The 15,460-nt window shown below is 40.0% G+C and overlaps 1 protein-coding gene across 1 annotated transcript; it reads left to right on the top strand.

Moving 5' to 3' along the window:
* The first annotated feature begins 14,582 nt into the window (after positions 1-14,582).
* TUSC1 (tumor suppressor candidate 1) lies at positions 14,583-15,256 on the top strand. Its single transcript, XM_072840304.1, has one exon. The coding sequence runs from the start codon at positions 14,583-14,585 to the stop codon at positions 15,243-15,245; it is 663 nt and encodes a 220-aa protein (XP_072696405.1). The 3' UTR covers positions 15,246-15,256.
* The last annotated feature ends 204 nt before the right edge of the window (positions 15,257-15,460 follow it).

Below are 15,460 nucleotides of genomic sequence, written 5' to 3'. Positions count from 1 at the left end.
TTCTTACACTCAAAATATATTTATTAAAATAACTATTCTTATATCAAAGGAGACCACAACAAGAAACAGAAGTACATAATTTTTAGTGATAAGGTTTTCTATTAAACATGTTTTATGTTTTAGATTTCAAAGCCATGTTTGCCACTAGTAATATAGTATGACTCCTTAGATGTCTATTACAGTGTTTTTAAAGCCAAGTCACAACATATTAGTGGATTGTAACAGAAAATCTTTCTTCTGAACACTAACACACAGGAAAATATCAAGACATCATATATAGTAGATTAAGTGTTACTTTTTGAAACATTCGTTTCAATTGTATACTCTTATCTGTATATATATTTTTGTATCTATTCTGAGATTTTATATAAAATGAATTTCTCATTATGATCATATTGTTCTATATAATGTGTTACTTCTATATTTAAATAACATTAATTAGATTGGGGGTATTCAATAAGACCTGTGAATATTGCGCAAGAAAACATAAGAAAGAGAATATAGCTCAGTCTCTAATGAAATATAAGCACCAACTCAGTAAATTCTGTACACTTCCATTTATAAGTACATTCCACCCAGTTCAGTTCTGCCTTCAGATATCCAGGTAGGATGACCAATGACGCCTGGAACCAAAATCTAATGAAGCAACTACAACAGTCTTAACCTTGTTTGGAATCCTATTCAGCACTATGTTTACTAACTACATAAGAGGTAGATTTGAAATGTCAGTGTACACTATTTGCTGTAAACATCCTGAGGTCAGAGATTATGAATTCTGTTTAGGACAAAGTTAATTTATTTTAATTGGTATAGGAAAAAAATGAAAAAAAAAAAGGGAAAAAAATGGATTTCAATTGGATTTACTAATTTTCTTTCAATAAACACTAATTTATTTTTTAACAGGTTGATTAGAGGAATATATTTAGATGAAAAAAAGACTTGGCTTCTTTGCCATGTCTTTTCCTTGAACCTGACACATACAGCCATATGTCATATTCAGAACACAGGACAAAATAGCAAGTTGATGGGCCTTAGGTGACAACATGGAATTTGAAGTTCTAAGAGCTAGATGTTCATTGAAAAATTGAACTGCAACTTGCCAAGGTCAGAGAGTGACATTTTCATAAATTAATGCTATCAGAGGCTGCTGGAATTTTCACAATTGTCTTATTTGAAACCAGCAGAAGTTCCAATAGAGGTCATACTGATTATGCTGGGAGCAAATCTGAAGACTTCCAATGCATGTAAGAATTTTCTTTGAATACAGAATAATAAAGCTTAGATAGATTATTTTAATATAAAGATCAGATTTTTTTTTTTTGCTAAAAAGAAACATACCTATGTTTGTATGTTTAATGCCTCTTCAGTTACTCTAAAATATGTTTCTCTTTTTGTGTACTTAAGCTTACTTTTTTTTTTGTAGTTTTCACTTATAAATAACAAAAATCTTAAACTGGAAGTTTCAGTTTGATAGAAATAAATTTGAAGGGAAACTGTGCAATGGAATAAGAAATGGTAACACAGAGGTTAAAGGAAAGAGAAAGGGAACTAATTTCTACTTACTCTGAATATGTATTAATTTCTGAAAAGTTCATGCATAGGTGAACCCCGAACATAGGAATTGATTGAGAATTATTAAATATTTATTTGGCTTTTATCACTTGCCATTAGGCCATACATAAAGAATATTCTGAAACCATAATAAGGATTAACACTCTAAATATTCTATTAAACATATCATTATGAAAAAAAAAGGGGGGGAAATGAGGACAACTCCTATGAGACATGAACTAAGAGGCATATGTGGGAAATGAGAATAGGGAATTTAAGTGTGGCTGTAATTTCTCTAATCATGTCTTTATCTACCAGAACTCACATCATCTCACTTAACTCACTTCCCACCCCTTAAGCCTCTGCAAGATGGATTTGAAAAGAAATAGTCAATCCCAGTTCATCATCACCCTTTGGAGTTAAAGATTCTCTGGCAAGAAGGGTCTAAGCCAGGAGTCTCCAGCCTTTTTAAGCAGCAAAACTATTGTCCATTTCCTAAAATATAAAGCAGTATCTGGAACAAGAAGTTAGAGTTCTGTTTACTGAAAGTGTAAGATTCCACATGAGCAGGGACCATGAGAATGCCTTCTGACCTGGCAGAGCAAATACTGCCTGCGGGTAGCTCCCAGGCCTACCCCATCCCTGGTCAGGGAGCCTCCCACTGGTGGCCACATGGCCCTCAGCCCTGCCAGAGTCCATGGACAGGCCTTTTACCTTCTGGGGCAGTAGCACTCCACATACATTAAAATAGAAAAAAAAAAAAAAATACAGACTGAAATGATAACCACTGAGCTGTCACAAAATGAATTAAATTTAAAAATAAGCAAACAAACAAACAATACATTCCCTGGGAATGGAACATGAAGCACATTGATGCTTGCATATACTCCCCAGTTATCCCTGTTAGCATGTATTATGTCTGCCCTGATCTTCATTCTATGGACTTCAATTACTTTATTTTTCTGAATATGAATAGTATTTTCCCTTAAGTAGTATTCTCATGGATAGCTCTGTTTTGACGCCCCTTTGTCTCATCCCTAGACAGATGCCTCTTGCTTGTGAGGTGGCTGAAAAAAAAATTTTTTTTTCAAGTCAGAGCTGTTAAAGCAGACAGTGTTCCTTCTCTTGGACTCTCCCCTGAAACCTCTAAATCTCTAAGCAACAATAGGCTCAGCTGACAGTCCTGATCTGAGACATTTAAGAGGATTTTAGAAAAGATTTGGCTTTTGTTTGTTGTTTGTTGATATCTGGAATAAGGGGAGAGCATTATTTCTAGCCTTTCAAACAAAAGGTTTCAGAGCTTGCTTTGAGAGTAGGACTGGCGATTGGGATGCTCCTATCTCATCCCACTCATTGGATCATCGCTAATGTCACACTGCAGAGCTTGCCAAACTGTGGTATATCTCTCAGTAGCAAGTAAATAAAGGGAAGCAAATGACCAATAATTTATCCTGTACTTGTTATAAGTAACTCAAATTACCTTGAACAAACAAATGTGTTTCTATTATTACCACATGCCACGAAAAGATAAAGGTATATGGAAATAATTATTTTAAGTTGCATAGGAAAATGCATATATCAATGCCTTTGTATTTCATATATATGTGTGTGTGTGTGTATTTGTACATAAAAACATTTTACTCTTCGCCAAATAGCAGAAGATCTAAAATGTCTTGATCACATGTCTATGTGAGTCTTGAGATAGTTCATGAGATTATGGATCTGGGAAAATATATTCAATGATGTATCCAAAGTTAGTTGGAATTCCCAGCATAAACAAAGAGGTATTATTATTACTTTCACCTAGCTACAGCTGATATACCTAGTAACAACATTCAAGCACATAATTTAGGAGTATATAAAAGTGCTGCCCTTGAAAGGTGAGGATCAGCCACTACTCTTTGCTTTTTCAATTGCTTGTGGAAAGAAATTGAAATTAGATCCCCCACCTATTAGTGGAGGTAGCTTAGAGCATTGTGTTGAGAAAGTTTGCAAGACTGAGTCCAAATCCAGTCTTAGCAGGAAAGAATAGGATAAATGATTGGTGATATTTACATAGATACAGGAGTAGGAGGGAGTAATAGCCCTTGGGCCCCGTATTTGCCACCCTAACTGTCACGTTATTGCCAACCCACCGCTTACCCATTTAATCATTCAGCTATCTATCCATCTCTTAAAATAGCTTATTGAACTTCAACTATATGAACTTCTGGGCTATATCCTAGGAAATCAGAATCTATGCACCAGCCAAAATGTACTCAAGAAAAATTACAACCTAATATCTTATAATATCCACCTCAATTTTCTTTCTCTCCCATGTGGCCTCCAGTTCAGATGTATACATTTTAGATATCCTCTTCTATTCCCTTATTCTCTTTGAAGAAATAATTCTTCTACCACTTCTTACTCTTTGCTTCTACACAATCTCATACAAATACTATTTTCTCTCAGTGTAAATAATCACTGGTGAACTCTTTGATATGGTGTCCCTGTGACTGTAAAGTGGTGACTGACTGGGTTCTTGCATCTTCCCAGTGCTTTCAGGGACACTTAGGTAATTAACTCCACCCACTACATTTGCCATATTTTTTGCCTATTTCTAAGACTGCAATTTTCTGTGTGTGTTTTTGTTTTTAAAATATGTTCTATCTACTTCCTCATCAACAGCCTGTTGGCCAAAGTTCCCTTTTGCCTTCTATCTCAATTTTCATTATGAGAAGAATTCAATAATACAGGATATTATTAGAAATATATACAAGATGGGGGTGGCTGGCTGGTTCAGTCAGTGGAGCATGCGACTCTTGATTTTGGGGTCATAGTTCAAGCTCCAAAAAGAGGGTAGAGATTACTTTTTAAAAAATCATTAAACACACACACATACAGACATGTAAGGTAGTTTTGTTGTTTGCTTTTTTTTTTTTTTTTTCATTTTTTGTCTTAAGACAGCAGTTGCTTTTGGACTAGAAAAACACTGTAGAATCAGTTCCCTAAACTCAAATGTTTTTAAAAGTGCTTAGTATTTTTTTAAAGATTTTATTTATTTTTATTTATTTATTATTATTTATTTATTATTTTTATTTATTATTTTATTTATTTATTTATTTTAGAGAATATGAGCATTGGGGAGGACAAAGGGGGAGGAAAAGAATCTTAGGCAGACTCCTTGCAGACTGCAGAGCCTCACACAGTGCTTGATCTGTGGATCTGGAGATCAATGACCTGAACCAAAAATCAAGAACTGGTCAATCAACTGACTGAGCCACCCAGGCATCCCAAGTCTTGTTTTATTCTAAACTAAATTCTACTGATTGATGGATTATTATCTCTTCTCAGTAAATCTCTCTAAATTTGAATATTTCCTGCAGATATGATTCAGTTAAGCCATGGTTTATCAGCATTTGAATTCCAAAGTCCTTTTATTTTCCTTGTATTTGGAAAAATTAAGCTTAGCAAAAATTAATTTAGTAATAGCTTCATTTTTAATAATCAAGGATTTTTGTAAATTAGCAATTGAAAAAAGTGCTATCAGTCATCCCTGGATTCATTCATTATTCAACAAATATTTATTGAGCACCTATATTATCTTAGATTGTATAAAGGGATAAGTAAATTACATGTGGTCTCTGTTTCTTTGTATCTTATGGATTAGTGGAATAAACACAATGCAGTGTTAAAATAGAATTTACGTATTAATGGGAAATTGCAAAATAAAATATAACTAATTTTCAACATTTGAAAGTAAATGAATAGAGTGAAGGAATATAGATAGATAGATAAGCATGTAGATAGCAAAGATGGTTGTCATCTAGGAAAACTTTGTAGAAAGTATATTTAAGTTGTGATCTAAAGGATTTTTTTTAAGGCAAGCCACAAAAAGTGGAAAGAATATGTTCCAATTAATGAAAATGAATGTTCAAAATCTCCAAAGCAAGAAATAATCTGACAAGCTCTAAGAATTAAAGGAACCCAGCATGGTTAGAGTATAGTAGACAAGCAGGCACGCAACAAAATTTGATGTCTTAAGAAGTAAGCAGGAACCACAGATTATTCAGGAATTTGTAGACCATGATGAGGATTTTGGATTTTATACAAAGTATAATGGGAAACCATTGTGAGGAGGTGGGGGGTGTTTAAGCAAAGGGGCAGCTTTGTTCATATTTATGTTTGTAAACAGTTACACTGGCAGCTCCATGCAACATTGATTTGAGAGGATAAATATTGATACCAACAAGCAGTTGATGCATAGGCTGCATAATAGATGATAGTAATTTGAATTAATCTGATGTCAGAGGAGATGCTGAGAAAAAATCAAGATATTTTTAGAGAAAAAAGTGAACAACTTGAGATGGATCTAGCACCAGGGGTGGAATGGTAGGGAAGAAGGAAGAATCAAAGAAGACAGCTGTCTCAAACAAGTTGGGTGGTAGTATTAATCCCTGAGATGGGAAAGTATGGGAGGAAATCAGGTTAGGAGAAAGGGCAGTATATTAAGGGTTTTATTTTGAAAATGTTTGAAATACCTGTGATATAATCAACAAGACATGTCAGGTGAGAATTAATATTTGAAGCCAGAACTCAGAGTACAGCATTCGGATTGAGATATAAATTTGGGAATCACTAGCACAGAAAAAAAAAGGTCTTGGATTGAATGAAATATTTAGTGAAAACATAGAGAATGAAGGACATCAGAATCCAGTATAAAAAAAAAATCCAGTATAATCTGAGAGTTTGTAATTTTAGAGTTTATAATTGTAATGGCAACATATATCCAAGTTTCTTTATTTTTTTATTTTTATTTTTTTATGATAGTCACACAGAGAGAGAGAGAGAGAGAGAGAGAGAGGCAGAGACATAGGCAGAGGGAGAAGCAGGCTCCATGCACTGGGAGCCCGATGTGGGATTCAATCCTGGGTCTCCAGGATCGCGCCCTGGGCCAAAGGCAGGCGCCAAACCACTGCGCCACCCAGGGATCCCTATGTTCAAGTTTCTACAATGTGCTAGACACTTTATACATTAAAGTATTTTAAATACTGGTTTATTACAGAATTTCAATAAATACTACTTGATTGCATGAATATACAAAAATATTGTATATTGAATATACAAAAATATTTGTCCTTCCCTAGGACAAATATTTTTTTTCTGCTGGAAATGTGGTAGAAAGTGTCCTCATTTTAGCTCAAGTGCCAAAACTAAAAGCATAGAAGATAGGTACCTGTTTGTGTAAAAGAGGATAAACTGTATCCAGAACATTCATCAAGGGATCAGGCCAGCGAAACTGGTTCATTGACCAGTATATAAGAGGACAGCATCATCAGAGAGGAGATTGAGGAGTATGAATTCCTTTGAAGAGTCTAATAGTCCCTACATGTTCCAAATATAAGTACCTCTAAAGAACTACAGATAAATAGTGTGAATAGTCCACAGAATGGAAACTGACATTCACCCTGAAGCAGAAGGCACTCTGAACTGTAGAAACTCATATTCTTATGCTTCCACAAGATGGAGTGCAATGAAAGTGGCCTTTAGACTTGGTATTGTTGGGACACTGTTGTTTAGATCCATCTGAAGGTTAAAGGTTAGCTGAGGATGACTTTGATGATAGAGAAGAATGACAAGTGGGAATGACTGACACTTCCTGAGTTTGGATTAATGGAAAGCAAGGAATGTAACTGACTTTAGCCTTCCCCAAAGGACTTCTCCAAAAGGACTACCTGTAGGAAGTAAGGCAACCCACAGAAAGAGGCTGTGCAGAGTTTACCACCAAAGCAAGGAGCAGGGAGGCACTAGAGGTGAAATGAAGAAAAGGGAATGATTTGTGCCAGAAGATTGATGTGGGATGGTCAAAGAACCCATAAATGTACCCTGTGAGAGCAAAGGCTTGCATGCAGGCATCTGCCATCAGAGGACCAAGTGCCAGAAAATGGCAGCATGATTTTTCTATGATTTTTCTTCCTTTTACTTCAGTCTCACTCTTACCTTGTCTCTGTTCCTGTCCCAAAGGAGCTAGAAACAGCAACTAGAGGAAGGTGAGGTGGTGAGGCATTAAAGAAACTAAACATATATTCCATCCTCCTTTCCCACTGCAGACTGGTTAATCCAGATCCGGGGTATGGGCAGTGATGTTGCTGTGAAGAGATGAGAAGCTATGAATTGAATGGGCATTGGAAGTTTCAAGTTATATTGTGATAGGCTTTTAATATATATATATATATATATATATTTTTTTTTTTTTTTTTTATTCATGATAGTCACAGAGAGAGAGGGAGAGAGAGAGGCAGAGACACAGGCAGAGGGAGAAGCAGGCTCCATGCACCGGGAGCCCGACGTGGGATCCGATCCCGGGTCTCCAGGATCGCGCCCTGGGCCAAAGGCAGGCACCAAACCGCTGCGCCACCCAGGGATCCCCGTGATAGGCTTTTAATATCTGAAAATGAGGACTGTTCATTAGTTCTTGGAAGTCACTGAAAATTAATGGTTCTTCTTGAGATATTAGCCAAGGGAATGGAAGGAATAGCTAACAGAATGGGTTTGCGGGACAGTGGTAGGAGAACAATTAAATTGCTTGTCTTTTGAACTCTTCTGAAAATAGCTTGTGAATAACTTAGTTCTAATTAGAAATTATTCCCAAACTCTTATTACTATCTTCAGTGATGTGTACATAACTGGAGAATTCGATTGAGATAGAATCAGTGTCTTCAGTTACATATGCTCGAGAATAAGATAGATGGCCCTGTGTGTACATGGTTGAAAAGAAAACTCATTTCATTGGTGTGAAACCAAACATACAGAAAATGCTGGAAATACTCAGGTCTCTTGGTATTCTTTTCTATTATCAACTTCTACATGGATTTCTGAAGGTTGAGACCAGTAATTACAGTAAGAAGTAGGATATACTAATTGCCCCCATAGAACCTTTCTGTGATACTGAGAATGATCTATATCTGCCCCACCACTCATGCTAGCTACTAAGGTACATGTGACCACTGACAACTTAAAATGTAACCAGTATAACTGAGGAATTTTTTTTTTTTTTTTTTTTTTTACATTTTATTTCATTTTAACTCATTTAAACTTGAACAGCTACCTGTGGCTAGTGGACAGCACGGGTCCAGACTCTTTAAGGGCTTGTGCTGAGCTACAAACACACAGCATGAAATAACACTGTTTTAGAACTGATGAAGACAGTTCCCAGCCATTTCCCACCTTAAAAAGTTTATATTGGGGGGTGCGCACCTAGGTGGCTCAGTCAGTTAACCATTGGACTCTTGATCTTAACTTGGGTCTTGATCTCAGGGTCATGAGTTCAAGCCTGATGTTGGACTCCACACTGGGTGTGGAGCCTATTAAAAAAAAAAAAAAAAAAAAAAAAAAAGGTCTATTTTGTACTCTTATTTTGGCCAAATATCCTGTGTAGATACCTTTTGCTCTTAGCCATGCTACTTTCTGTTAATCTATAATGTTTTGTCCTCTTTTATTAATCTGGCAAGTGCTTTCATAATATTTGAAAGAAGGAGGGTGTTTCCCTCACTATAAAAAGTATCTTAATTAAGACAGATAAGTCATACAGCTTTTGTTTATGTTGCAATTTTCCCTGTAGCTAGAATTAAATGATGCTGTCAAAGGGCAATGCTAGTGTTTGATGGCTTTTAATATTTTTGTCCATATCAAAAGACTAAATAAATGCAATCGATATCCCCAATTCCTAACTCTGTAGTAATTATTCCAATAAAGAGATATTCATGCTTCCAAGCATCAATACATGTTCTTCATTGCCCTAATAAATCTACTCCTAGAAAATAAACCATGTTCAGCTCAGGCTTTAGAAAGAATATTAGCAAACATCCAAGCTTACAATGTTATTAACCAAAGACTTCAGCACACTGGGCTTACAAAATATGGATTTTTAAAACCCAAACACTTAATGAGAACCATCAAGAAGGAAGAATCATCTCTGCAAAGGGGCTGCATATTATATTTTGGGTGGCTCCTTTGGCAAAAAACTCAAATGAAGATTTTTAAATAGCACTGGCTATTCAGGAGAACTCATTCTATAAATGACTATCTCATAAAATAAAACAACTACAAAATAATAATATCAGCAGTTATGAGTACTCCTTGCTGGCTGACTCTATTTTAAGATAGTCAGAGATCCTCACAAGAACCTCATGAGTTAGATACTATTTTATTCTCATTATATGAATGAGGAAGCTGTGGCTTTGAGGAAGCTGTGTTGTTAGGAGATTACCCAAGGCCCATAATCTGTGGTAGGAGAGTTGTGATATTTATCAAATTCAGGTATATCTTACACCAAAACCCATACCTCTTATTTATTACATATTTTTAAATCTACATATAAATACCCACTGTATACTTTTTAAAAGATTTATTTATTTATTTATTTATTTATTTATTTATTTATTTATTTATTTAAGAGAGAGCCAGTGAGTGAGCAGGGGAAGAGCAGAGGGAGAGGGCAAGAAAGAGAATCTTAAGCAAACTCCCTGCTGAGTGTGGAGCCAGTCAGGGGTCTCCATGTCATTGAGATCATGATCTGGGCTGAAACTCAGAGTCGTATGTTCATCCAACTGAGCCACCGGAGTATCCCAAGACCTACTATATATATATATAATATATATATTTTAAACTTTATTTATTTAGAGAGACAGAGAGAGAGAGAGGCAGAAATACAGGCAGAGGGAGAAGCAGGCTCCACGCAGAGAGCCTGATGTGGGACTCGATCCAGGGTCACCAGGATCATGCCCTGGGCTGCAGGTGCCGCTAAACCGCTGCACCACCGGGGCTGCCCAAGACCTACTATATATTAAGACAAGTCATTAACAAGCCAGTGCCAACCTTCTTGTTTCAGTCTGCGTAATTCCAGCATGCTACAAAACTGCGAGTCTCTGTTAGCTCAGCTTGCTAGATATATAGGTTAACTTTGTTGACTATTAAATGGTTAGCAGTTTTACTTGGTAAAATCCTCCTTTTAGTGTATATAACAAAATAAGGAAATAAGGCATAAATTCTTTTAACATCCTATTCATTAAAGAAATATTTGTATCACTCACAGTCTTTCTCTCCCTATCTCTCTCATCCTCTCTCTCTCTCTCTCTCTCTAAATAGGTAGATACAAGATATATCCATAAGACATATATTAAGTCTCTCTATATAGGTATAGACATAGATATAGACAGGACTCATATCCTGTTTGCAGATCCACTTACACTAGAAATGTTAGGAAAGGACTTCAGCATCAAATTACTGGAATAGGTATTACTTTATCAATGTTTTAAAGGGGAATAATACTTTGAATTTAGAGGATCTAAGACAAATGGTATGAATATAATAAACTCATACAATGTATAAATGGTAGTGTATAAACTTTGCACTGGTGGATTTTTACAATCCAGACATGTGAGGAGAAAAAAAGGAAAGGTATGAACAATAGGAATTTATTTTCCATAGTTTTGGAGGCTGGGAAGTCCAAGATTAAGGCGCTGGTTGATCCAGTTCCCCAGTGAAGGATCTCTTTCTGGCTTGCAGATGGCCACCTTCTGGCTGTGTTCTCATATGGCAAATGGGGAGGTGGGAAGGAGAGACAGAGAGACAGACAGACAGAGAGAGAGATATAGCAAATTTTCTGATGTATCTTCTTTTTTCTTCTTTGGGCAATTATCCCATCAGGAAAGCCTCACCTTCCTAACCAACTCTAAACCCAATTACCTCCTAAAGACTCATTCCAAATACTGTCACATTAGTAATTAGTGCTTCAACATATGAATTTTAGGAGGACACAGTTCACTTCACAGAAGGCACATTATAACAAAACTCCAGGGCAAAAGAGCTCAATGACTCTTGGTAGAAGAGAGAATAGACCAGCAGGGTAAAAATGGAAGGTAAGTTTAGAAACACCCAGGGCTTCCTGATTAGCCATAACTTCCAGACTAAAGAGTTCAACACTGTTATATAACTGAACTTGATGAAGTTGTTAACCAAAATTTATTTGGTGAGATGTGTTAGGATGTTTTAAAGGAGAGATGGAACAGAGAGATAATGCATATAGAATTACTTGTCCCAAAGTAAATGTGCCATAAATTACCTTCATATGACTCATTTTATAAGGAATGTGATTCAAAATAGAGACATGAGAGACAAATGAGTATAGTATGACAATAAAAGATCTTAGAAATCAACTAGGGATACAGAAAACAAACTGTATATACCATAGGGCCTTTTCCTCAAGCAAGGATGTAGAAATATATAACAGTTCCATGTATGGAAAGAAACTTTTTTGGAGGATGGGAGAAAGTGCAATAAATTCAACAGCTGTCAACCATAGTTGGTTTTGAGAAATACTAAAATAGATGCATAGCTTGTAAGGCAAAAAGCAGTGCCACTTCAACTTGCTGACCTGGCTTTTCTCAACTACACTATTTACAAAAATGTTGGTTTAAAGCATTGTATCAAGCACAGTGATGATCATAACCTCATCTAATCATCTTTTTTCTTACCAAACACAGGAGGGAGAATACTTTTTTAAAATTAAATTTAAGTCGTTCAATAATTAGACAGTAGGCATTGAAAGTATAGAGGAGGAAACAAAAACCTAAAGAAAAAAAACTTAGTAAAAAAAAATGAAATAAAATAAAGTAGTAGTACTTGCAGGGAAATAGCAAAATCAAGTATGCTAAATGACTTACATTTTTCTGCTCTTTTACTCTAAATTTCATGACCTTAGTGAAGGAATAATCTTTAGCCTTAGAGTTTCCTAAACACAGTGTGCAAACGATCCATTGGAGTTTGTATTTTATTATTTTATTGTTTTTTAATTTTCTTAATGGAATACAGTCATTGCTTTATTTTTTTAAGAGTTTATTCATTCATTCATGAGAGACACAGAAAGAGAGAAGCAGAGACATAGGCAGAGGGAGAAGCAGGCTCTTCTCAGGGAGTCTGATGCAGGACTCAATCCCCAGACCCCAGGATAGGGATCATGTCCTGAGCTAAAGGCAGATGCTTACCCGATGAGTCACCCAGGAATCCCTTTCTTTACCTCTTTCTCTTGAGTAAGAATAGCTTAAAGGACAACGCATGTTGAGTCAGGTAAAGAGCACTCTATGTCCTTTAAGACTTTTCCTATTTAGCAAGCAAATAATTTTACTGTTTAGAATCCCCCATTCTTAAAAGAAAGTACAGGTGTCTATTTTTTTCTAATTAAGAGCTTACATATTTGTCTATAAAGATTACTATAGCCCCATATTTCTTCTAAATTTTATCAGCTCCATAATTTTTTCTCTATCCAATATTTTTTCCATTTTATTTTCATCCGATATTATTTTTGTAATAATATTTTCATATGGAGACTACTGACAAAAAATAATGAGAAGCATTTTTACTGTTTGCACTGCTATATTTAGAAATAATGTAATGTTCATTTTATGGCAGATAATTGACATATTATTTTGTTATATTTAAATACATTTAAATATAAATCAATAATTTTGGCAGTAGTCAGTTTAGTAATTCTGTTGCCTCAAATCCTCTTTCAACTTAGAAATTATATCCATTGTTTCTACCTCATATTTGAAAGATTAGTGGACCCTCCATTAACCATAAGGTGAATATTCATTGCTATGCACAGATAACCTCCAGGACTGTTATTGATAGCTTTTGGTTGGATCATCCTCCTATATACATATATTTTTTTCCCCTTCTTGTCCTGTCCTGTCGTTTCCTTTCCTCTCTTCCCTTTCTTTTACTAAAATAGTTATATAAGCCATAGGTCATAGAGGACTAAATTGAGCAGATAGACAATTTTACTCGGTCTTCTTAATCAGTTTTACCTGCTTTTTATATTTTACATTTGCTTCATTACTTTTACAAAGCTAAAGAGAGTGCTTTGGGATTGAGTCAGGTGTAGAGAGGAGGTCATGGAGGACTTCTCGTGCAACCAGCATCAGTGTTCTTTAGGAATCCCAGTATGGTTCATTACAACGGTCAGTTACAAAAACTTGGTTAACTGTTTTCCAAGTTTCTTATTTTTACTTGTATTGTTCAATGAAACCCCAGCTCTGTGAATCTATGTCGCATGCTCTTCTGGCTCGTTTACATGTTCCAAAGGTTTGAAGACTTCACTGAACCTAAGAATCACCTGGGACCTTGCTAAAAATATTCTTGCTACCACCCTTCCCACCCCCCCACCCCTCCCCCGTGAGATTCTGGCATCAGCATGTTCCTTAATTCACTTTGCAGTAATCCAGTTACTTTATACATGGAATCCCTTCAAAATAAGGAACGTGATTCATTCAATCAGTTGCATCCACCTGTCACCAGAAATTCCGGTGCTTAGTACTCAGTCTCTTAGCTATTGGAGCACATTTTGAGTCTCATAGGTTCGTGGACCCGCTTGAGAAAGCAACTAATCCTAACCTGGTTTCTACGGGGTTGCAATTTGCAGGGCGGGACCCCGGCTGTTCACGGGTGGGGAGTCGCCCACGCTGTTCGGAGACGTGCCTGTTCCCACTCGAGGCCCCACACGCAGCTCTGACGCTTCACTGCGCCTAGAGGGGCTCAAGACCGCCGGCTCCCAACCTGCCCCTCTGTGTCTCAGAACGCATCCTGTTACCATCCTTATGTGCTTTGCGAGCGTCGTGCGGGCGGTGGCTGCGCTGGGCTGCAGCGCCCGGGCCTGCACGGAAGCGGCCGCAGCACCCCGCGGGGACTCACGCCCCCGCCCCCGCCCCCGCCCGAGGGCTGAGCAGCAACGCGCTCCCCGGGGCATTGTGTGCGCGGGCCGCGGAGCCAGGCCCGGGGGCGGGGGGCAGCTCCACCGCGGGAGACAGACACGCCTCGGCCCGGGCACATTCCCGGCCCCCTCTGGCCCCGGGCCAGCAGCCGCCGCCCGCCACCTCTCCTCCTCCTCCTCCTCCTCCCCCTCCTCCCCCTCCGCCTCCTCCGCCTCCTCCGCCGCGGCCCCGGCCGCCCGCGCCTCGGCCCACGGCGCCGGCGGCGCGGCGGGGACAGCACCGATGTGGCGCATGCGTGGTGGCGCCAGCAGGCGCGGGGGCTGCGGCGGCGGGGACGGCGGCGGGGACGGCCGCGGGCAGGGCCGCCCGGGCCGGGCTCGCGGGGGCGGCGGCGGCGGCGTAGGCGGCGGCGGCGGCGGCGGCGGCGGCGTGGGCTGGCGAGGCCGTGCGGGCGGCGCCCGGCAGCAGCTGGAGGAGCGGTTCGCCGACCTGGCCGCGAGCCACCTGGAGGCCATCCGCGCGCGGGACGAGCGGGACCGGCAGAACGCGCGGCTGCGCGAGGAGAACGCCCGGCTGCGGCTGGAAAACCGGCGGCTGAAGCGCGAGAACCGCAGCCTCTTCCGTCAGGCCCTGCGGCTTCCCGGCGACGGTGGCGACGGGGCGGCCGCGGCCGCGGCGAGGGCCAGCCCGGGCCCCGACGACGCCGGCACGAACCGCGGGGCGGGGGGCGGCGGCCTCGAGGACGAGCCGGGCAGCCCCAGGGCCCTGAGGGCCCGGCTCGAGAAGCTGGAGGCCATGTACCGCCGGGCGTTGCTGCAGCTGCACCTCGAGCAGCGGGGACCGCGCGCGCCGCGCCCGCGTGGCGACAAGGACGAGCCGCCCGTGCGCGCCCCCGAGCCAGGCCTGCGCGCCCCGGACGCCGGGCCCCCCGGGCCCTGGCTGTAGCCCGCGGCCGCGGCCGGCGGGGGGCGGGGCGGGGCGGGGGCGGGGCTTCGCGCGGCCCCGCCTTCCCCGCGCCTAGCAACGGCCTGGCCCGCTCCGCCGCGCGCTCCGCCCCCCCCGCCCCCCCCCCCCCCGGGCCCTGCCGGCGAGGGCGGCCTGTGGGCGAGCGCCGCCGCGGCCCTCGGGAGCCCCCCTGCCGCCGCCCGCCTGCACAGCAC

The sequence above is a fragment of the Canis lupus genome, chromosome 10 (assembly GCF_048164855.1).
Source record: "Canis lupus baileyi chromosome 10, mCanLup2.hap1, whole genome shotgun sequence".
In the NCBI taxonomy this organism is placed as follows: Eukaryota; Metazoa; Chordata; class Mammalia; order Carnivora; family Canidae; genus Canis; species Canis lupus.
Note: the sequence above shows the minus strand (reverse complement) of the source record. Positions and strands in the feature narration are given on the sequence as shown.

Bases quoted from the DNA above. Each gene is read 5' to 3' on its own strand.
- TUSC1 (XM_072840304.1), top strand. From the start codon at position 14,583: ATGTGGCGCATGCGTGGTGGCGCCAGCAGGCGCGGGGGCTGCGGCGGC.